The following is a 13,313-nucleotide window of genomic DNA, read 5'->3' as shown; positions in this document are numbered from 1 at the left end:
CGGTCCCGGGGATTTGCAGGTCTTGGGAGTGGAATGGAGCCCCACATCTCCCTCTGCCCCTCCCTCTCACGCGGGTTCTCACACGCCCTGTTCCCTGCTCGCTCTCAAATAAATACCTACAAAATCTTTAAAAAGAAAAGAAATACCCGCGTCTGGAAATACTGGACGTGCCCTCCCCAGGGCTGAGAGAAACTGCCAGCCGAGAATTCCACCCCCAGGGAACAGGCTCTTTGAAGGGGGGACAAGACTAAGATGTTTGCAGGAAACAAGCGGACTGAGTTCATCACCGGCAGACCCGCACCGGAAAACCAGCAAACAAGAGACCAAAAGAAAAACTCCGAACAAAGAAACGGAAAGAAGGAAGCAACAAGAGCAAGGCACCCGGGGCGAGGGGGTGGACAGGCCACGAGGGGCAGAGGGGACAGCGCCGTGGCAAGGGCGTCCGTGTCCTCGGGGCTCTGGGGAGTGGCTGAAGCAGGGTCGGGGCGGCGGTGACAAAAGCCAGGAGGGGATGCAGTTAGGGGCTTTGGCGTTCTGTGCTGGTGAAGCGACAGAGGGACCACTGACCTCGTCCATGAAAGGTCCAGGGCGAAGCTCGGTCACCAGCGTCCGCACGGAAGGTGTAGGGGGAGGATGGACACAGGGGAAGCTGGTAGAGGGGCCCTGGGGTCATGAGGACACCCGGGGGATGCAGAAGGAGCAGAGAAGGAGCTCGGGCACCAGGCTGCGGGAAAGCCCTCCGCGGGCACCGGTGGGCGGGGCCACGCTGATGCTCCTGCCCCTCCCCCACACGCGTGGGGCTCCAAGGGCCCCGCCCCCTAGTTTTCTTGCTTATTTCATCCCCCAGACACCACAGGGCAGATCTCGCCATCACCGAAATGTCCCCATTTGGGTTTAGGAAACTCTTCCTTGGTAGTTTTCCTTTTAGAATTAATGCGTGGTTTCTGAAAGCTACAAAACCACACAAAATAAAACACAATGTAACTCTTCCCTGATGACTGGTCATTTACGGCCGGTTATCGGTCTCGCTTTTCCACTCCCAAGACCTGCAAATCCTCACAGTCAGCTTTCCGGGGCCTTTGATGACGGCACGTTTAATTCATAACTACCCTCGACACTTCAAACTGCCATAATAAAGTGTAAAAGATTCAGATCCCTTCTTGGGCTGTTCGATCGTCTAATGAACAGAATCGTCCTCGTGCTAATTAATTTTTAGAAACCTGAGTAATTTTACTCAGAAAGGCAATGAGCCCACAGCCCCCCAGGCGCCCCGCGTAGATGCGCACTGAGATTTCCACGCAGCGTTATGAGACCAAGTTACTTGCACGTCTAAGGTGGGATTCGTGAGACTTTCTCGGCAACAGAGCAAATTCTTTAAACATAAGTGTGAGATTCCAAACCTGTCCAGATGCCTGAATGCAAAAATCGTAATTCTGTGACTTGCGTGAATGATATCTACACTTAATTCACGTCTTCCCGGGTTTCTAGGATGATTTCCTCCTAAGGAATAAGGCACCGTCCCAGTGAGCAGACGTGGCTTTCCCTGGAGACTGTGGCCAGGACCCGGTGGATCTGGCCCGTGGCTGGGCTGCCGAGGACTGCACCGAAGCAGGGACCCGCGATGGCAGGGAAGGGCGGGTGCGCCCCCCCCCCCGTTCCCGGACCCAGGGAGCACGCATTCCTTACAGCCGTGGACACAGCCCGTACACGAGAGTACACCTCGTGAAAAGTGTGGCCCCGATATTTTTATCCTGGTGGAGCCAGCGGCAGATGGTCACCCGGGAGAAGAAACAGGGCACATGGGCCCCACGCAGGCCGTCTGCACCCCAGCCTTGAAAGCCATCGCTGTCTTGGTTTCCTTGTGTCTGTTTATGGCCCAAACGCGCAACCCCACGTACCACTGGCCGTCTTATCTTCGAGAACAGCTTGGCGTGCGGCGGGCTCCCCAGCCCGCACTACTGAATCTGGCTCCGTTGCCGCCCTGCCTGGGTGCTCACGTATCCGCGTCCTTGGCTGTGCTGGCGGGAACGCGCCACGGCTCTCCCGTCCTTGGGGAGCAGAAGTGTCGGCCTGTGGGGGGGGGTGTGTGCTCAGTTTCCAGCATTCACGCCCAACTCTTTCCCAGGTTGGTGGCATCAGTCCCCAGCTCTCTGCCGGTGCGTGAGACCCTGCCCAGAGCCCGGCGTCCCTGCGGCAATCCGGCCGTCCGCGTGCGTGCGTGATTGGACCTCCTTCTGGTTCTAATTCCCATTTCCCCGAGAACTCATCAAACCAAGAACTTTTTTAAAATATGCCCATGCTGTGGATATCGTCTTTTGGGAAGCGTCTGTTCAAATCTCTTACCTACTTCGTACTGGGCTGTCCTAATGTTCTGATTGATCTTAGGAGTTCTGCAGTTTCTGGACATGACGCTGCTTTTCCTTTTGATAGTTTGCCATAGGGAGAATCATGTACCCGCTGCCACAGGTTCCGACCCTAATCCCCACACCACGTGGACTGTGTCACCTTACATGGCCAAAGGGAGTTGGCAGATGGCATGAAGTTAAGGACCCCAAGACGGGGGATGGTCCCGGCTGGTGCAGGGGACCGACCCGACCTCCTGTCCTTCCAAGCAGAGAGGCTTTCCCGGCTGTGCTCAGAGGGAGACGGGGCCCGGGAGCAGGGCCAGGAGGAGTGTTGCGGGCTGTGAGGCTGTGGGAAGGGGCCTCAGCCAAGGAACGCCAGTGGGCTCTAGAGGCTGGCAAAGGCAGGGAATCAGACGCCCCCCTCGAGTCCCCAGAAGGAACACAGCCCTGCTGGTGACTCACGTCCTGCCCAGGGAGACCCAGGTAGGACTCCGAATGCACAGAACGCATTCCGTCTCTCTGAGCCACCAGGGCTTTGGTAACGATCTGCGGCAGCTGCGGGAGGCCGGCCGTCGGCGTGGTGGAGCCAGTGGCTCGCTCTGGGACGTCCCTTCTATTCTCATGAGGTGCTCTTTGGTAGACGTGGGCTTGGATTTCAACGTGGTCCAATGATCGGCCGGTCCCCTGGTGTCTGCCGCTTCTGAAATCCCAGTAAGGGTCAGTCCCAGGCCTGAGGATGGGAAGCAGTCCTCGCTCGGGGTCTGCGGCGCGTGCAGTGGCCCCGCGTCTCTCAGCCGGTGCGGGGGTGCCTGCCCAGGGCTGTCCTGCTGCTGTCCGACCAGCTGAAACGTTCCTATGGAAACTTCTCCCCCTTTCTGAAGAGAGTTTTCTAGGTCCGAAGGGACCTTTGGGGCGACGTGAAGATGCCGTGGAGTGGGGGGCGGCAGGAGACTTGGGGCGAGCGGGAGGGGGCTCCCCAGGTCAGTCAGTGGGGGAGGGAGGCTGGGGACTGCCCAGCAGGGGGCCATCTCCCCAACCGAGGGAGCTCAGAAGCCCCCGCTGAGCCAGAGCTGTGGCCGGAGGCCCTCGGTGACAGGTGACGGTGAAGCTCTCAGAAACGCAAATGAAACCACAAAAAAGGAAAAAAAACAAAACCAGGGTTTGTCGGAAAGCACACCCTGAAATACATCCCCTTCCTGCTGCGGCGCCGCGGGTGTGTGCCTCGGACACAGGGATGGGCCAGAAGGGCTCGGAGACGGCCGGGTCCCCGGGGCTAGGCGGCGAGGGGCGGCAGGGGCGGCGGATGCCGGTTTTCCCTGGGGCCAGTGTCGCCGCTCTGGGGGGCTCACCGCAGGCCCCGCACTCCACGGGCCGCACCTTCATCTCTGACCCCTCCCAGCTGTGACTGCGCCCCCCCCCAACTTCCAGCTGATGCCAGCTCGCAAAGCGCTTATAGTCACCCCCCTGCAGAGATGGTTCAGGGAGGACAGGTGACCCCCGGGGCCCCCCCAGCTGGTACTGCTCTGCACAGGCTGAAGAACTCAACTCAGCTCATCGTCCTTGTGTGACCTCAGAGAACCGGCTGCTCCGGGGAGGGGTGTGTGGTGCTGGTGTGGACAGGGCCCTGCCTTCGGGAGCCTGAGCCCTGCATCCGGGTAGTGCCTCCCTCCCTCTGCAGGGGCGCGCGCGGAGCTCCCGGGGAGGGACAGTCTGCCCAGGCTTCAGAGGCGCCCCACCCGCCTTCCCACGGCGCATTGCCCCCGCTGCTCCCCAGGACCCTAAGGACTGCCAGGGCTGTCCCCTCCATGGCCGGTGTCTTTCGTCCCCAGCCTGGGCTGCTGTGGTCACCTCCAGCGGAAGCAGCAGGCCTCACCCAGGGCTGCCTGCTCCGTCCTCAGCCGAGCACAGGAAGCCCAGCCCGGGCTCGGCAGCGCCACCCTCCCTGCCAGCCTCCCTAGACTCCTACAAAATGGGGGCGGCAGGCTCTGCCCGGGTTTTTCCTTGGCCTCCCCCCTGAGACCATGTGAGTGACTCACGGTGCCCAAGCTCCTGGGCTCCTCTTACCTGCTCTACCCACCGGAGCGCACAGCTTTCCGCAGCCCCGCGCTCCAGAGTTCAGGAGCTCCTGTCACGGAGTTCTCAGGGCCTTCAGGGAACGCAGGTCCGCGGCACCCCCGGGAGCGTGCTCTGTAGGAAGTGTCCCGAGCCATGAGCACAGTCTGGAAACCAGGCTCAAGGAACCGGTGTGAGATCGGCATCTTCTTCCACATGGGGAGGAGGGTGGGGGCCTCAGGCCCCACACACAGGCTGCTCGCTGTCCTGCGGGCACAGATGGAGAAGTTGGGACTCAGACTGCAGAAGACCCAGCCCGGGGTAGCTCGGCACACACTGGACCGGGCCCGACCGGGATGCAGGTCCCCTTGGCACGGCAGCCCAGGCATCTCTGCCTAGGCGGACACTCACCGGCACTGCCCCCCGCAAAGGCACCAGCCTACACATCTCGGCCTCGGCCTCTGTCTTGAACGAGCTGTAACTGGCCAATTGGCAGTTGCCCTCGAAGTCTTCAGGGTCTACACAGAGCCCTGCCGGGATCCATGGCTCAGGGGCCCCACCACGTGGGGAGGGCCTTGTAGCCCAGGGGGCTTGGCTTCTGCTCGGTCCCTCGAAGCCCAGCAGGCACGTGTGGGCAGCCCGGATGCAGACATGTGTGGCAGCGGCCTCTGATCTCGGACCGCCCACGGCAGACCCCCCGACGCCCTCAGTGGCAAGGGCGGGGCACGGGGAAGCCCCGGGTGGGTGGGCAGGGGCTGCCCGGCTTACAACAGCGACCGAGAAGCCAAGGGGCTCCTCCCCCCAGGTTGTGACGGCAGAAGGGAAGCGGAGTCCGGAGCCAGGTGCGGCGGCCAGGCCGGGCTAGGAGGCTCCGAGGAGCTGGGAGGGGGGCTCGGAGGAGGCGGGCGATGCCCAGAGCCCCCACCACGGTCACTGACACTGCGTCTATCACGGACCCCAAGCTTCGCACCCACTGTCCTTACTCCAGAGTCCGCAAAGCCATCGCATTCCCCCCGTCCCAGGAGAAGAACGCAGAGAGGTCAAGCGATGGCCGAGGTCACACCGCCCGCAGAGCCCAGGCAGATGCGGAGCCAGGCACAGCCCCAGTGAAACAAACAGTTGCTTCTTCTGGATGGAGGCAGCTCCGCTCTGGGACCCTGACCTTGGGAGTCCCAAAGCCCAGCGGTCACAGGCAGCACTGGGAGGCCAGTGTGGGCTTCCGAACGGGGGTGGACGGCTGGCCAGGGCAGGGACATGCCTTGTGCCATAATGACACGGCTCTGGAGAGGTGAAGTGTTTTCTCCAGGTTTAATTGTTTCTTTGAGATGCTGGCTTCCTGAAGGAGGTCATTCCCAGGGGGACCCCATTAACAGGGCTACAAGGTCAGGGCACATGTGACCCTAGGCTCTGAAGGCTGCAGAGCGCAGGGGGACACAGTCCGCACTGCCCAGCGCTGGGTTGGGCCGTGGACCTTCCTCCCCTGGTTTGGGGCCGAGGATGGGGTCCCGCATGGGCTCCCCCCAGAACAGAGGCAGGTCCGAGAGCTCGAGGCCAGAGCAGTGGTTCCAGATCCTCGGGACACAGCTCCCTCCAGGAACGGAGAGAAAACCACGCACGTATTCAAGAAGGATCTAGACACGCCATACACACCGTCTGCTAGAAGCTCTGTGTGGCTCGTAGACCAGCGAAGCGCCCAGGAGAGACCCTGGGGGGTAAGGAAGGTGGGACCCCTTGAGCCCTCCCAGATTCTCTACAAGTAGACCACAAAATCAGCCGGGTCACCGGGGGTCTAGGGGGACGTGAACGGCACACCGGGCCATTGCCAGCCATTGTGGGGACCCGCTGACCAGGCTGAGGATGGGGTCCCCTGAGGGCACACGGGTGGCGGGGGTTGAGAGGGCTGACTAGGCTGCTCGGCAAACACAGACTCCCGGGCTAATGCCCCTTTCGTCTCTCCGATGGCCTGCCGGCTTAGAGGCAGGGGCCTGTCCGTGCCCCGGTGCCTGCTGGCCAGGTGTGGGGACGCCTGACGCTGGACCCTCAGACCGCGCGCCCCTCCCCCGGGCTGCTCAGAGCAGCCACACGTGCTGCCTTATGCCCCCTCGGTCTTGTTCCTGCCCAGGGACCCGCAGGCCTATGGTCAGCCATGGTCGATGTCTGAGACTGTCCCGAGTGCCTCCCACGGGAGCCTGGGAAGGGTGGGGACACTGAGTAGGGGAGCTGGGGCCGGGGCTGGGCCTGGGGACCATAGACCGTGGCCACCCGCACACGGAGGCAAAGGGCACGGCCACGGGTCCTGTGCTCCAATTCCTGACCCGAGGGTCCCAGAAACTCCCTCAGCGTCCACGGTGAGGCGCGAACCCAAGCACAGAGGCAGCGTGACCTGTGGTCAGGGAAAGGCAGGTGACGCCCACGTGTGCCAAGCGAGGAAGCAAATGTCTTTATTGAGAAAACGTGTGACTGCCGAGATCAGGGTTCCCTGTTCTCACCGGCTTGGAAGGGAGAAGGGGCGTTCGTGTGGGTGAAAGGCACAAAGCAGACGGGGTCCCTGGAGGGACCAGGCTGAGGACCCCAAGCCAGAGCTCCCTGCCGTGAGAGGGTCCAGACTGCCCTCCCTGCGGCCATGGTGTGCGTGGACGGCCCCGTGCTACACGGGCCTCACCATCATCTCTGACACCTTGTAGCTGTAGTTGTAGCCTTTCCCCGACATCCAGTTAATGCCATTTGCATAGCTTTCATGGGCGCCCCCGAGGTAGAGACCATTGAGATTCGCCAGGTGACAATTACCGTACCACCAGCCCCCCTGGTAGTGCTCAGCACAGTTTTCTGGACTTGAGTCATTGTCCTGGTCCTTGGTGGAGAAGGGGTGGTTGTTGTGGTATGTCAGGGAATCACCTGTGTGGAGGGAGAGTGGGCCGTTTTATTTGGATCCTAGTTCGAGGCAGAACTGCAATGACCAGGAGTTCAGGTCGTGCACTGCACAACTCCTGAGGATGCCTGTGAACACTTGCTCTCTGGTACAGTGACCTTGATCTTCTGGAATCCCTTCTGTCCCTCCCAGCTGGCAGGCACCCTGTCTTGGACGGAGGCTACTCCCAGCCCTGGGCTCCTAGGTTGCTCAGCTGAGAGCACCAGGCACCGTGAAGCAAGAACCCAGGATCCACAGAGATGGGCTCCGTTATCACCCTGTCCCTGTTTGTGCCAATAGTGGCAGTAAGAAGAAGAGCCCCTGTTCCTGCACTTTCTACTAAATGGGTCCCATTGCCTGGAGGGACCATGAGGTGTGGGTCACATTTCTTCACGTACGCAGGGAGAGGCCCGTCTGGCGGCCGCCTCCACTCACCCCGAGGAAGAGGCAGAGGCGGGACGGGAAGCAGGTCCCTCTGTGCTGCAGCCCAGGCCCCCGGCCCAGGCCGGACACTCACCCGCGCTGCCCCCGGCGAAGGCGCCCAGGAGAAGCCTGTACTTCTCGGCCTCGCCCGCCATCCGGAACGAGCTGTACTTGGCAAACTGGCGGTTGCCCTCGAAGTCCACGAGGTCTACCCGGAGCTCGCTGGTTCCTGGAGCAGAAAGGCTGTGAGGTGCCAGCAGAGGGACCCTCGACCAGGGCTGGCAGGTGGGGATTTAGGGGCGGGTGGAGGGGCTGTGTGGACCCGGCACCCAGGGTTGGCACAGTCACGGACGACGTCGTGGATGTAGGACGGGCCATGGATGTAGGACGGGCCGTGGAAACCCCTTGCCAAGGGTCCTTCTGCCCCGACATGCCCCCTCATGCTCCCGCGCTGGGGCACGACACTACATCAGTCAACGGTGCGCCTTCTCCCCGCGGGTCGGGACATCACTCCCAGCCCCGTGCGAGACCCGCGCGCGTTCCTGCGGGGGGAAGGCCGTGCGCTCCCTGGGGCCGGTGTGTCGGGAAAGGTGGGGTCATGGCTGGACGCGGAGCCCACCCCCGAGGCCTCTGGTCCCTCCTGTCTCGGGTCCAAGAGGGTGGTGGCCCCACGCTTGCCGGAGTCCCTCACCTCGGTCCTAACGTGCTCCCACCGGGTGTGTGAGCTGAAGGCCCGGCTCCCACGCACAGGGGGGCCCGGAACAGAGCCAGCCCGCGGGCGGAGGAGGCGGCGTCCTCGGCTCGGGGCGGGGGCCGGAGCAGGTCGGGGACCTACCCTGGGCGGTCAGGGCGCGGATGTTGTCGTTCCCCAGCCAGAACTCCCCCAGCCGACTGCCGAAGCCCCGCTTGTATGCGGCCCAGTCGCGATAGAAATCCACGGAGCCGTCGCTCCTTCGCTGGAACACCTGCGGACGGCGGGAGGGCTCGGGCCGGGCCTGCGGGGGTCTGCGGCTCAGGGGTCCGCGGTTCAGGGGTCCGCGGCTCAGGGGCCCACTCTATGGGGGGGAGGCCTTGGGGCTCAGGGGTCATCCCGGCCGCGCCCCTGGCATGGCTGTGCGGCCTCATGTCCGACCCCAGGGGTGGGCAGAGCCCACGGCCGAGGGAGGGGGAAGCAGGAGGGCGAGAGAGGGTGGGCGACAAGCCCAAGGCCGCACAGCTGGAGGTTTGGGCTCCCTGTGGGCCTCGCGCCAACGTTGCAGTCCCTCCCGCAGCATTTATGCCCCACCAAGGTGTGGGGTTCGCCCCAGCCTGCGCCAGGGGGACGGGACAGCCTCACGGGGGCATCCAGAGCTTTAGACAACGGTCACACGATAGTGTCCTCCCTGCGAGCGGACGAGCTGCTCTGTGGGATCCCCAGGCAGAGCCGCTGTCCCCACGCACCACTGGGCGGTCCCCTGGCCGCCGACACTCACGGTCCATCCCCCGCCGTCCGTGTCCATGTCGCACAGCACGCTCAGCGGCCGGCACCCGGGCAGGTAGACGGTGTACCAGCCGGTCAGAGAGTGCCCTCTCGTGAGCAGGTCCTTGCAGGTCCGAGGTGCTGGGGACAGACCCGGGAGCTGATGTCAGGCAGGGCGCCCTGGGCGGGGTGCGGTGGGGAGTGGCGGTGTCTGGATGGATTGGGTGGGAGGGAGGTGTCCCTGGGCTTGAACAGACTCCAAGGCCCGGGCCCCCAGCCGTGACGGCCAAGCCCAGTCTACCTGGCCATCCTTCCCAGGGCCGTCCCACCTGAGTCCTCAGACCCCTGGTCTTCAGGGGACATCAGGGCTTCCCGAGAACATGGCCAGGTGCCGGCTGCCCATTGCTGAGTAGCCGCGGGAGGGAAATGAGTCTAAGAGTGGGTGTTCCTTGGATTCTGGAGCCCGGCTGAGCGTGGGGCTGGCCTGTGGCGAGCGGGAAGCGGGGGGAGGTCGGTGGCGTGGTCAGTCACCTGTGTCACAGGACTGAGGCCCAGGCTCTCCTGTTTGTGGGGACAGGACACACACATCACGGGCTAGCAATGGGCGCTCCCGTCCCCTTCAGCCACAGGTGCTCCCTGGCCGGCACACAGCGTGGACATAGGGTCAGGCTCTGTCCAGGGCAGATTGTCCAGTCCCACGGATGGGCTCTGGGAATGCCCGTCCCGGGATCCGGTCTGCTGGGTTCCTGTGTCCATCCTGGGCTGGGCCCGTGGGGCGGCACCGTCACTCGGGGTCCCACCATGCACCCCGTGCCGGCCATCCCCTCTTTACTTGTGCGTGGAGCACGGGACTGGGTTTCGAGTTTGTGAGTTGCCTTTTCTGCCTCTTACAATCTGTCTGATAAAGAAACGCGAATAAACGGGCAACGGAAGGCCAGTGTCCACATCAGCAGGGACGCGGTCTTGTCATCCCTTGGGTCCCCGTGCGCAGACACCGGGCTCTGCACCCTCACCGACCGCCCAGCGAGCCCAGCCCTGACCCAGACCTGCGCGCCTCCCAGGCATGTCCCTGAATGAAGAGGGACTCGGGTCTGAGACCCTCCCCCAGCAGATGCTGCCAGGCTGACTGCGGCCTTGGGGACCCTCACGTGGACGTAGCCCCAGGACTGCGAGCCCGACTCACCTTTCTCCCCGCGCACTCCTTTGTCCCCTCGGTCCCCTGGAGCAGAGACAGGAGGATAGGACCCCCGACACGGGGGGTGTGGTCAGGGAGAGGCCGCCTGAGCGCTCAGACACCCCCATCTGCTCAGCCCTTAGGGGTCCGTGGGGGCCGAGCCCCAGGCCTCCTGCTCTGGGCAGGGCACCCTCATTGCTCTGCTGGCTTTCCAAGGGTTCCAACGCCAGGGTCTCCGAATAGCGGAGGATCCCCGAGGCCTGGGGTCTGGGCCCCGGGAAGGAGAGGTCCCTGCGGCCCCCCTTCCCTGGGTCAGGACTCTGGTCACGCGCTCACCTGAGGCTCCTCAGAAATTCGACCCGAGCTCCGCTGTCCCTCTGTCTGCCTCCGTGTCCCTCCCCTGTCTCTCTCTCTGTCCTCCTCCCATGTCCCCGTCTCCCTGTCCCTCTGTCTGTGCTCCTCTCTCCTTTCTCCGTGGACGGACCCCGGGGTCCCGCGAGGGGCCGTGGCCCTTCATCCCGTTGTTACCTTTGGGTCCCGGTGGTCCTGCCTTGCCGGGGACTCCAGGGGACCCGGGTGCGCCTGCAAATTCCAGGACACGGGCCTCATGGGCAAAGGTGCAGCCGCCACAGTCCCACGTGAGCTCTCTGTCCCGAGTCCTAAGGCCCGCCCGGCGCCACTTGTCCATAGAACCGCTGCCCCCGGGGTGGATGGAGCAGCCACGGCCACTAGGGAGCCGTGTGCCTAGCGCAGCCCCGGGTCTCGCTGGAGACGAGCGGGCGCTTGGTCACCCCGCCCCAGCCCGGGGCCCGTACCTCTCGCTCCATTGACGCCTGCGTCTCCTTTGGGCCCTGCGGCCCCGGGCAGCCCCGGGCAGCCCCGGAGGATGCTGAGCTTGTCGGAGCCCTCCAGCCCCACCACCTTCACCTCTGCAGGGAAACACGGAGTGACGGTCAGTGCCTTCCCCTGCGCCTGGTGGCCCAGCAGGTCTCGCACACTGGCCGCCCGCTCCGAGACTCCTGCCCGTGTGCTGACCTCGGGCCCGGGCAGACCGCCGGGGACCCCCGCAGGGTCAGCCTGGAGGCGGGTTTCTCGCGTCTGGGGTAGACTTGCTCTGTCCCCCTCTGCCCTGCTGTGTGTGCGGGTCTGGCCGGAGGAGAGGGCCTGCGAGTCCTCCCTGCCGAGGCAACCCGGCTCCTCGGTGCTGTGTGTCCCCGGACAAGTCACTCAACCCCTCTGGGCTTCTGTCCTCTGGGCCTCGGGAGCACCGGACGAGGACTGCGGGGGAGCGAGCGTCAGATGGTGCCCCTGTTCAGAATCTGAGCAGGGTCCACGGCATTTGGAAAGAGCTTCCCGCCCACTGGGGACTCTTGGGCGACGCGAACAATGAGTATGAGAAGGAACTTGGGGAATTGGGGTCACCGTGGGAAATTCACCCCGACCTCAGGCCTGAACTCACAGAAGTTTGAGGCAGAAGGGGTCCCTGGGGGTGCCCTGGAGAGGGCCGTACTGGCTCCCAGGATGCAGAGCCGGGCCACAGAGCTGGGATCAGAGGGTCATTTACTTGGTGGAGTTGAATCGTGTGGGTGACGAAGCTCAGAGAGGCCTCCACCAGGCCTGGGGGTGCCATGGGGGGGCACGGGCACCACAGGCTCCTGCGGAGGACACAGCAGCTGCCCCCACCTGGGGTCTCCCTTCTGTCCTTTTGAAGTCTCCTGTGCCACAGGTTTAGAGGTGCCTTTGTGCCTCCTCCATCAGTCTGCTCTCCAAGGGGGGAGGCTGCTCTCCTGCACACAGGGCCTGACCCACCTGCTTAGGATTTGGAGCAAGACCCCCCTCCCCTTTCCCCTGAATCTGCCGAACCAGACCTTCCGTGGTGAGGGCTTGCAGACTAATGTGAGATCCCCTGGCTTTGAGAACTGGAGAGAGCAACTCTGGAAGGCCCGTGGGCAGACAAAGGATGTAAATGACATTTTCTTCCTCCTTGGAGACGGAGTGGAGACCTAGAAGCGAGGCTTCCAGGGGCTTGTCCCAGACCCACGAGTGAGGCGGGCATCACAGCTTGCTCCCACCCTCCCAACCGCAGCCCTGGCAGGTGTCCTCATCTGAGGACCATGAGGAGAGTTGGGAAGATGCCTGTGGAGGGCTTAACTGGGGACCCTCTACGTGGCTAGCGAGATCTAGTTACCAGCTTCCGGTTGGCCTCACCTGGACAGGTGTCTGCAGCCTGGGTGGCCAGGCTCTTGATGCAGAGGAGCAGAAGAAGGCAACCAGCAGGCCTCAGGGGCCCGGCGACTCTGCTTGGCTCCATGTCCTCTGGTGTCCCATGTCGAAGAGGCTCCCAGCTCTTATAGGCCACCAAAGCTGGCCCCAGCCTGGGCCAGCAATTTCTCAACTCCCAGTGGGACGCCCACTTCCTATAGGGTCTTCGGTTGAACCCACAGGAAGTATCAGGTGATGGCCAGGGTGTTTTCTTCCATTTGGGCCCCACCAGCTTTCTGCTAAATCAGGTTCACTTCCCCTAGCAAGGGCACCCTGTTCCCCATTAACGGAGCTCCCAGAACCCCTCTGCTGGAAAGGGTCTGCTCTGTGTGTGGCTAAGGAAAGCCCAGACCCCAAACACCCTTCCCAGTACCGAGCTATACCCAAACAATATTTTGTGGCCTTGATTGAGGTATGAGGAAGAGCTGACTAAAGATATCTCCCTCCCTCATCTGATTTCCAGAATATTCAGGGTCTGCGTGAGTCCCTGGGCACTCAACATGAAAGAAGAGAAAAAGAAATCTGAGTTCTTCCTCTGTGCCAAGTGCCACTCACACAGTCCCATTAGGTGGATAATATTGTTTGAATTTCACAGGTGGAGAAATTGAAGTCACAGAACCAAGAAGAGCCAGACCTTTGTGTCAAGTTCATAGAATGCACCAAGGATCCCTGGGGCTGTTTGTTACATCC

The 13,313-nt window shown here is 62.9% G+C and overlaps 1 protein-coding gene across 3 annotated transcripts; it reads right to left on the bottom strand.

Annotated features, from left to right (window-relative positions):
• Positions 1-6,814: 6,814 nt before the first annotated feature.
• On the bottom strand, positions 6,815-13,030 carry LOC309846767 (ficolin-1-like). 3 transcript variants are annotated; one of them, XM_082696259.1, is made up of 9 exons: positions 12,570-13,030; positions 11,177-11,290; positions 10,890-10,943; positions 10,371-10,406; positions 9,719-9,748; positions 9,201-9,328; positions 8,564-8,693; positions 7,823-7,957; positions 6,815-7,292 (listed from the first exon to the last, which is right to left on the bottom strand). In XM_082696259.1, exons 1-9 carry the CDS (start codon positions 12,670-12,672, stop codon positions 7,045-7,047), a joined length of 978 nt encoding a protein of 325 aa, XP_082552385.1. In that variant the 5' UTR covers positions 12,673-13,030; the 3' UTR covers positions 6,815-7,044. The 3 variants fall into 3 exon arrangements, with proteins under 3 accessions (XP_082552385.1, XP_082552387.1, XP_082552386.1); XM_082696261.1 differs by lacking the exon at positions 10,371-10,406 and having other exon boundaries at positions 12,570-12,809; XM_082696260.1 differs by lacking the exons at positions 9,719-9,748; positions 10,371-10,406 and having other exon boundaries at positions 9,201-9,347; positions 10,846-10,943; positions 12,570-12,809.
• Between the last annotated feature and the right edge of the window lie 283 nt (positions 13,031-13,313).

The sequence above is a fragment of the Mustela nivalis genome, assembly GCF_964662115.1.
Source record: "Mustela nivalis genome assembly, chromosome: 13".
NCBI lineage: Eukaryota > Metazoa > Chordata > Mammalia > Carnivora > Mustelidae > Mustela > Mustela nivalis.
Note: the sequence above shows the minus strand (reverse complement) of the source record. Positions and strands in the feature narration are given on the sequence as shown.

Excerpts from the sequence above, each read along its gene's own strand:
- LOC309846767 (XM_082696259.1), bottom strand. The coding sequence starts at position 12,672 with ATGGAGCCAAGCAGAGTCGCCGGGCCCCTGAGGCCTGCTGGTTGCCTT. Across the intron at positions 9,329-9,718 it reads GCCTCAGTCCTGTGACACAG|CACCTCGGACCTGCAAGGAC; the intron begins GTGACTGACCAC and ends GTCTGTCCCCAG. Across the intron at positions 7,958-8,563 it reads CCGCGCCCTGACCGCCCAGG|GAACCAGCGAGCTCCGGGTA; the intron begins GTAGGTCCCCGA and ends TTTCTGCTCCAG.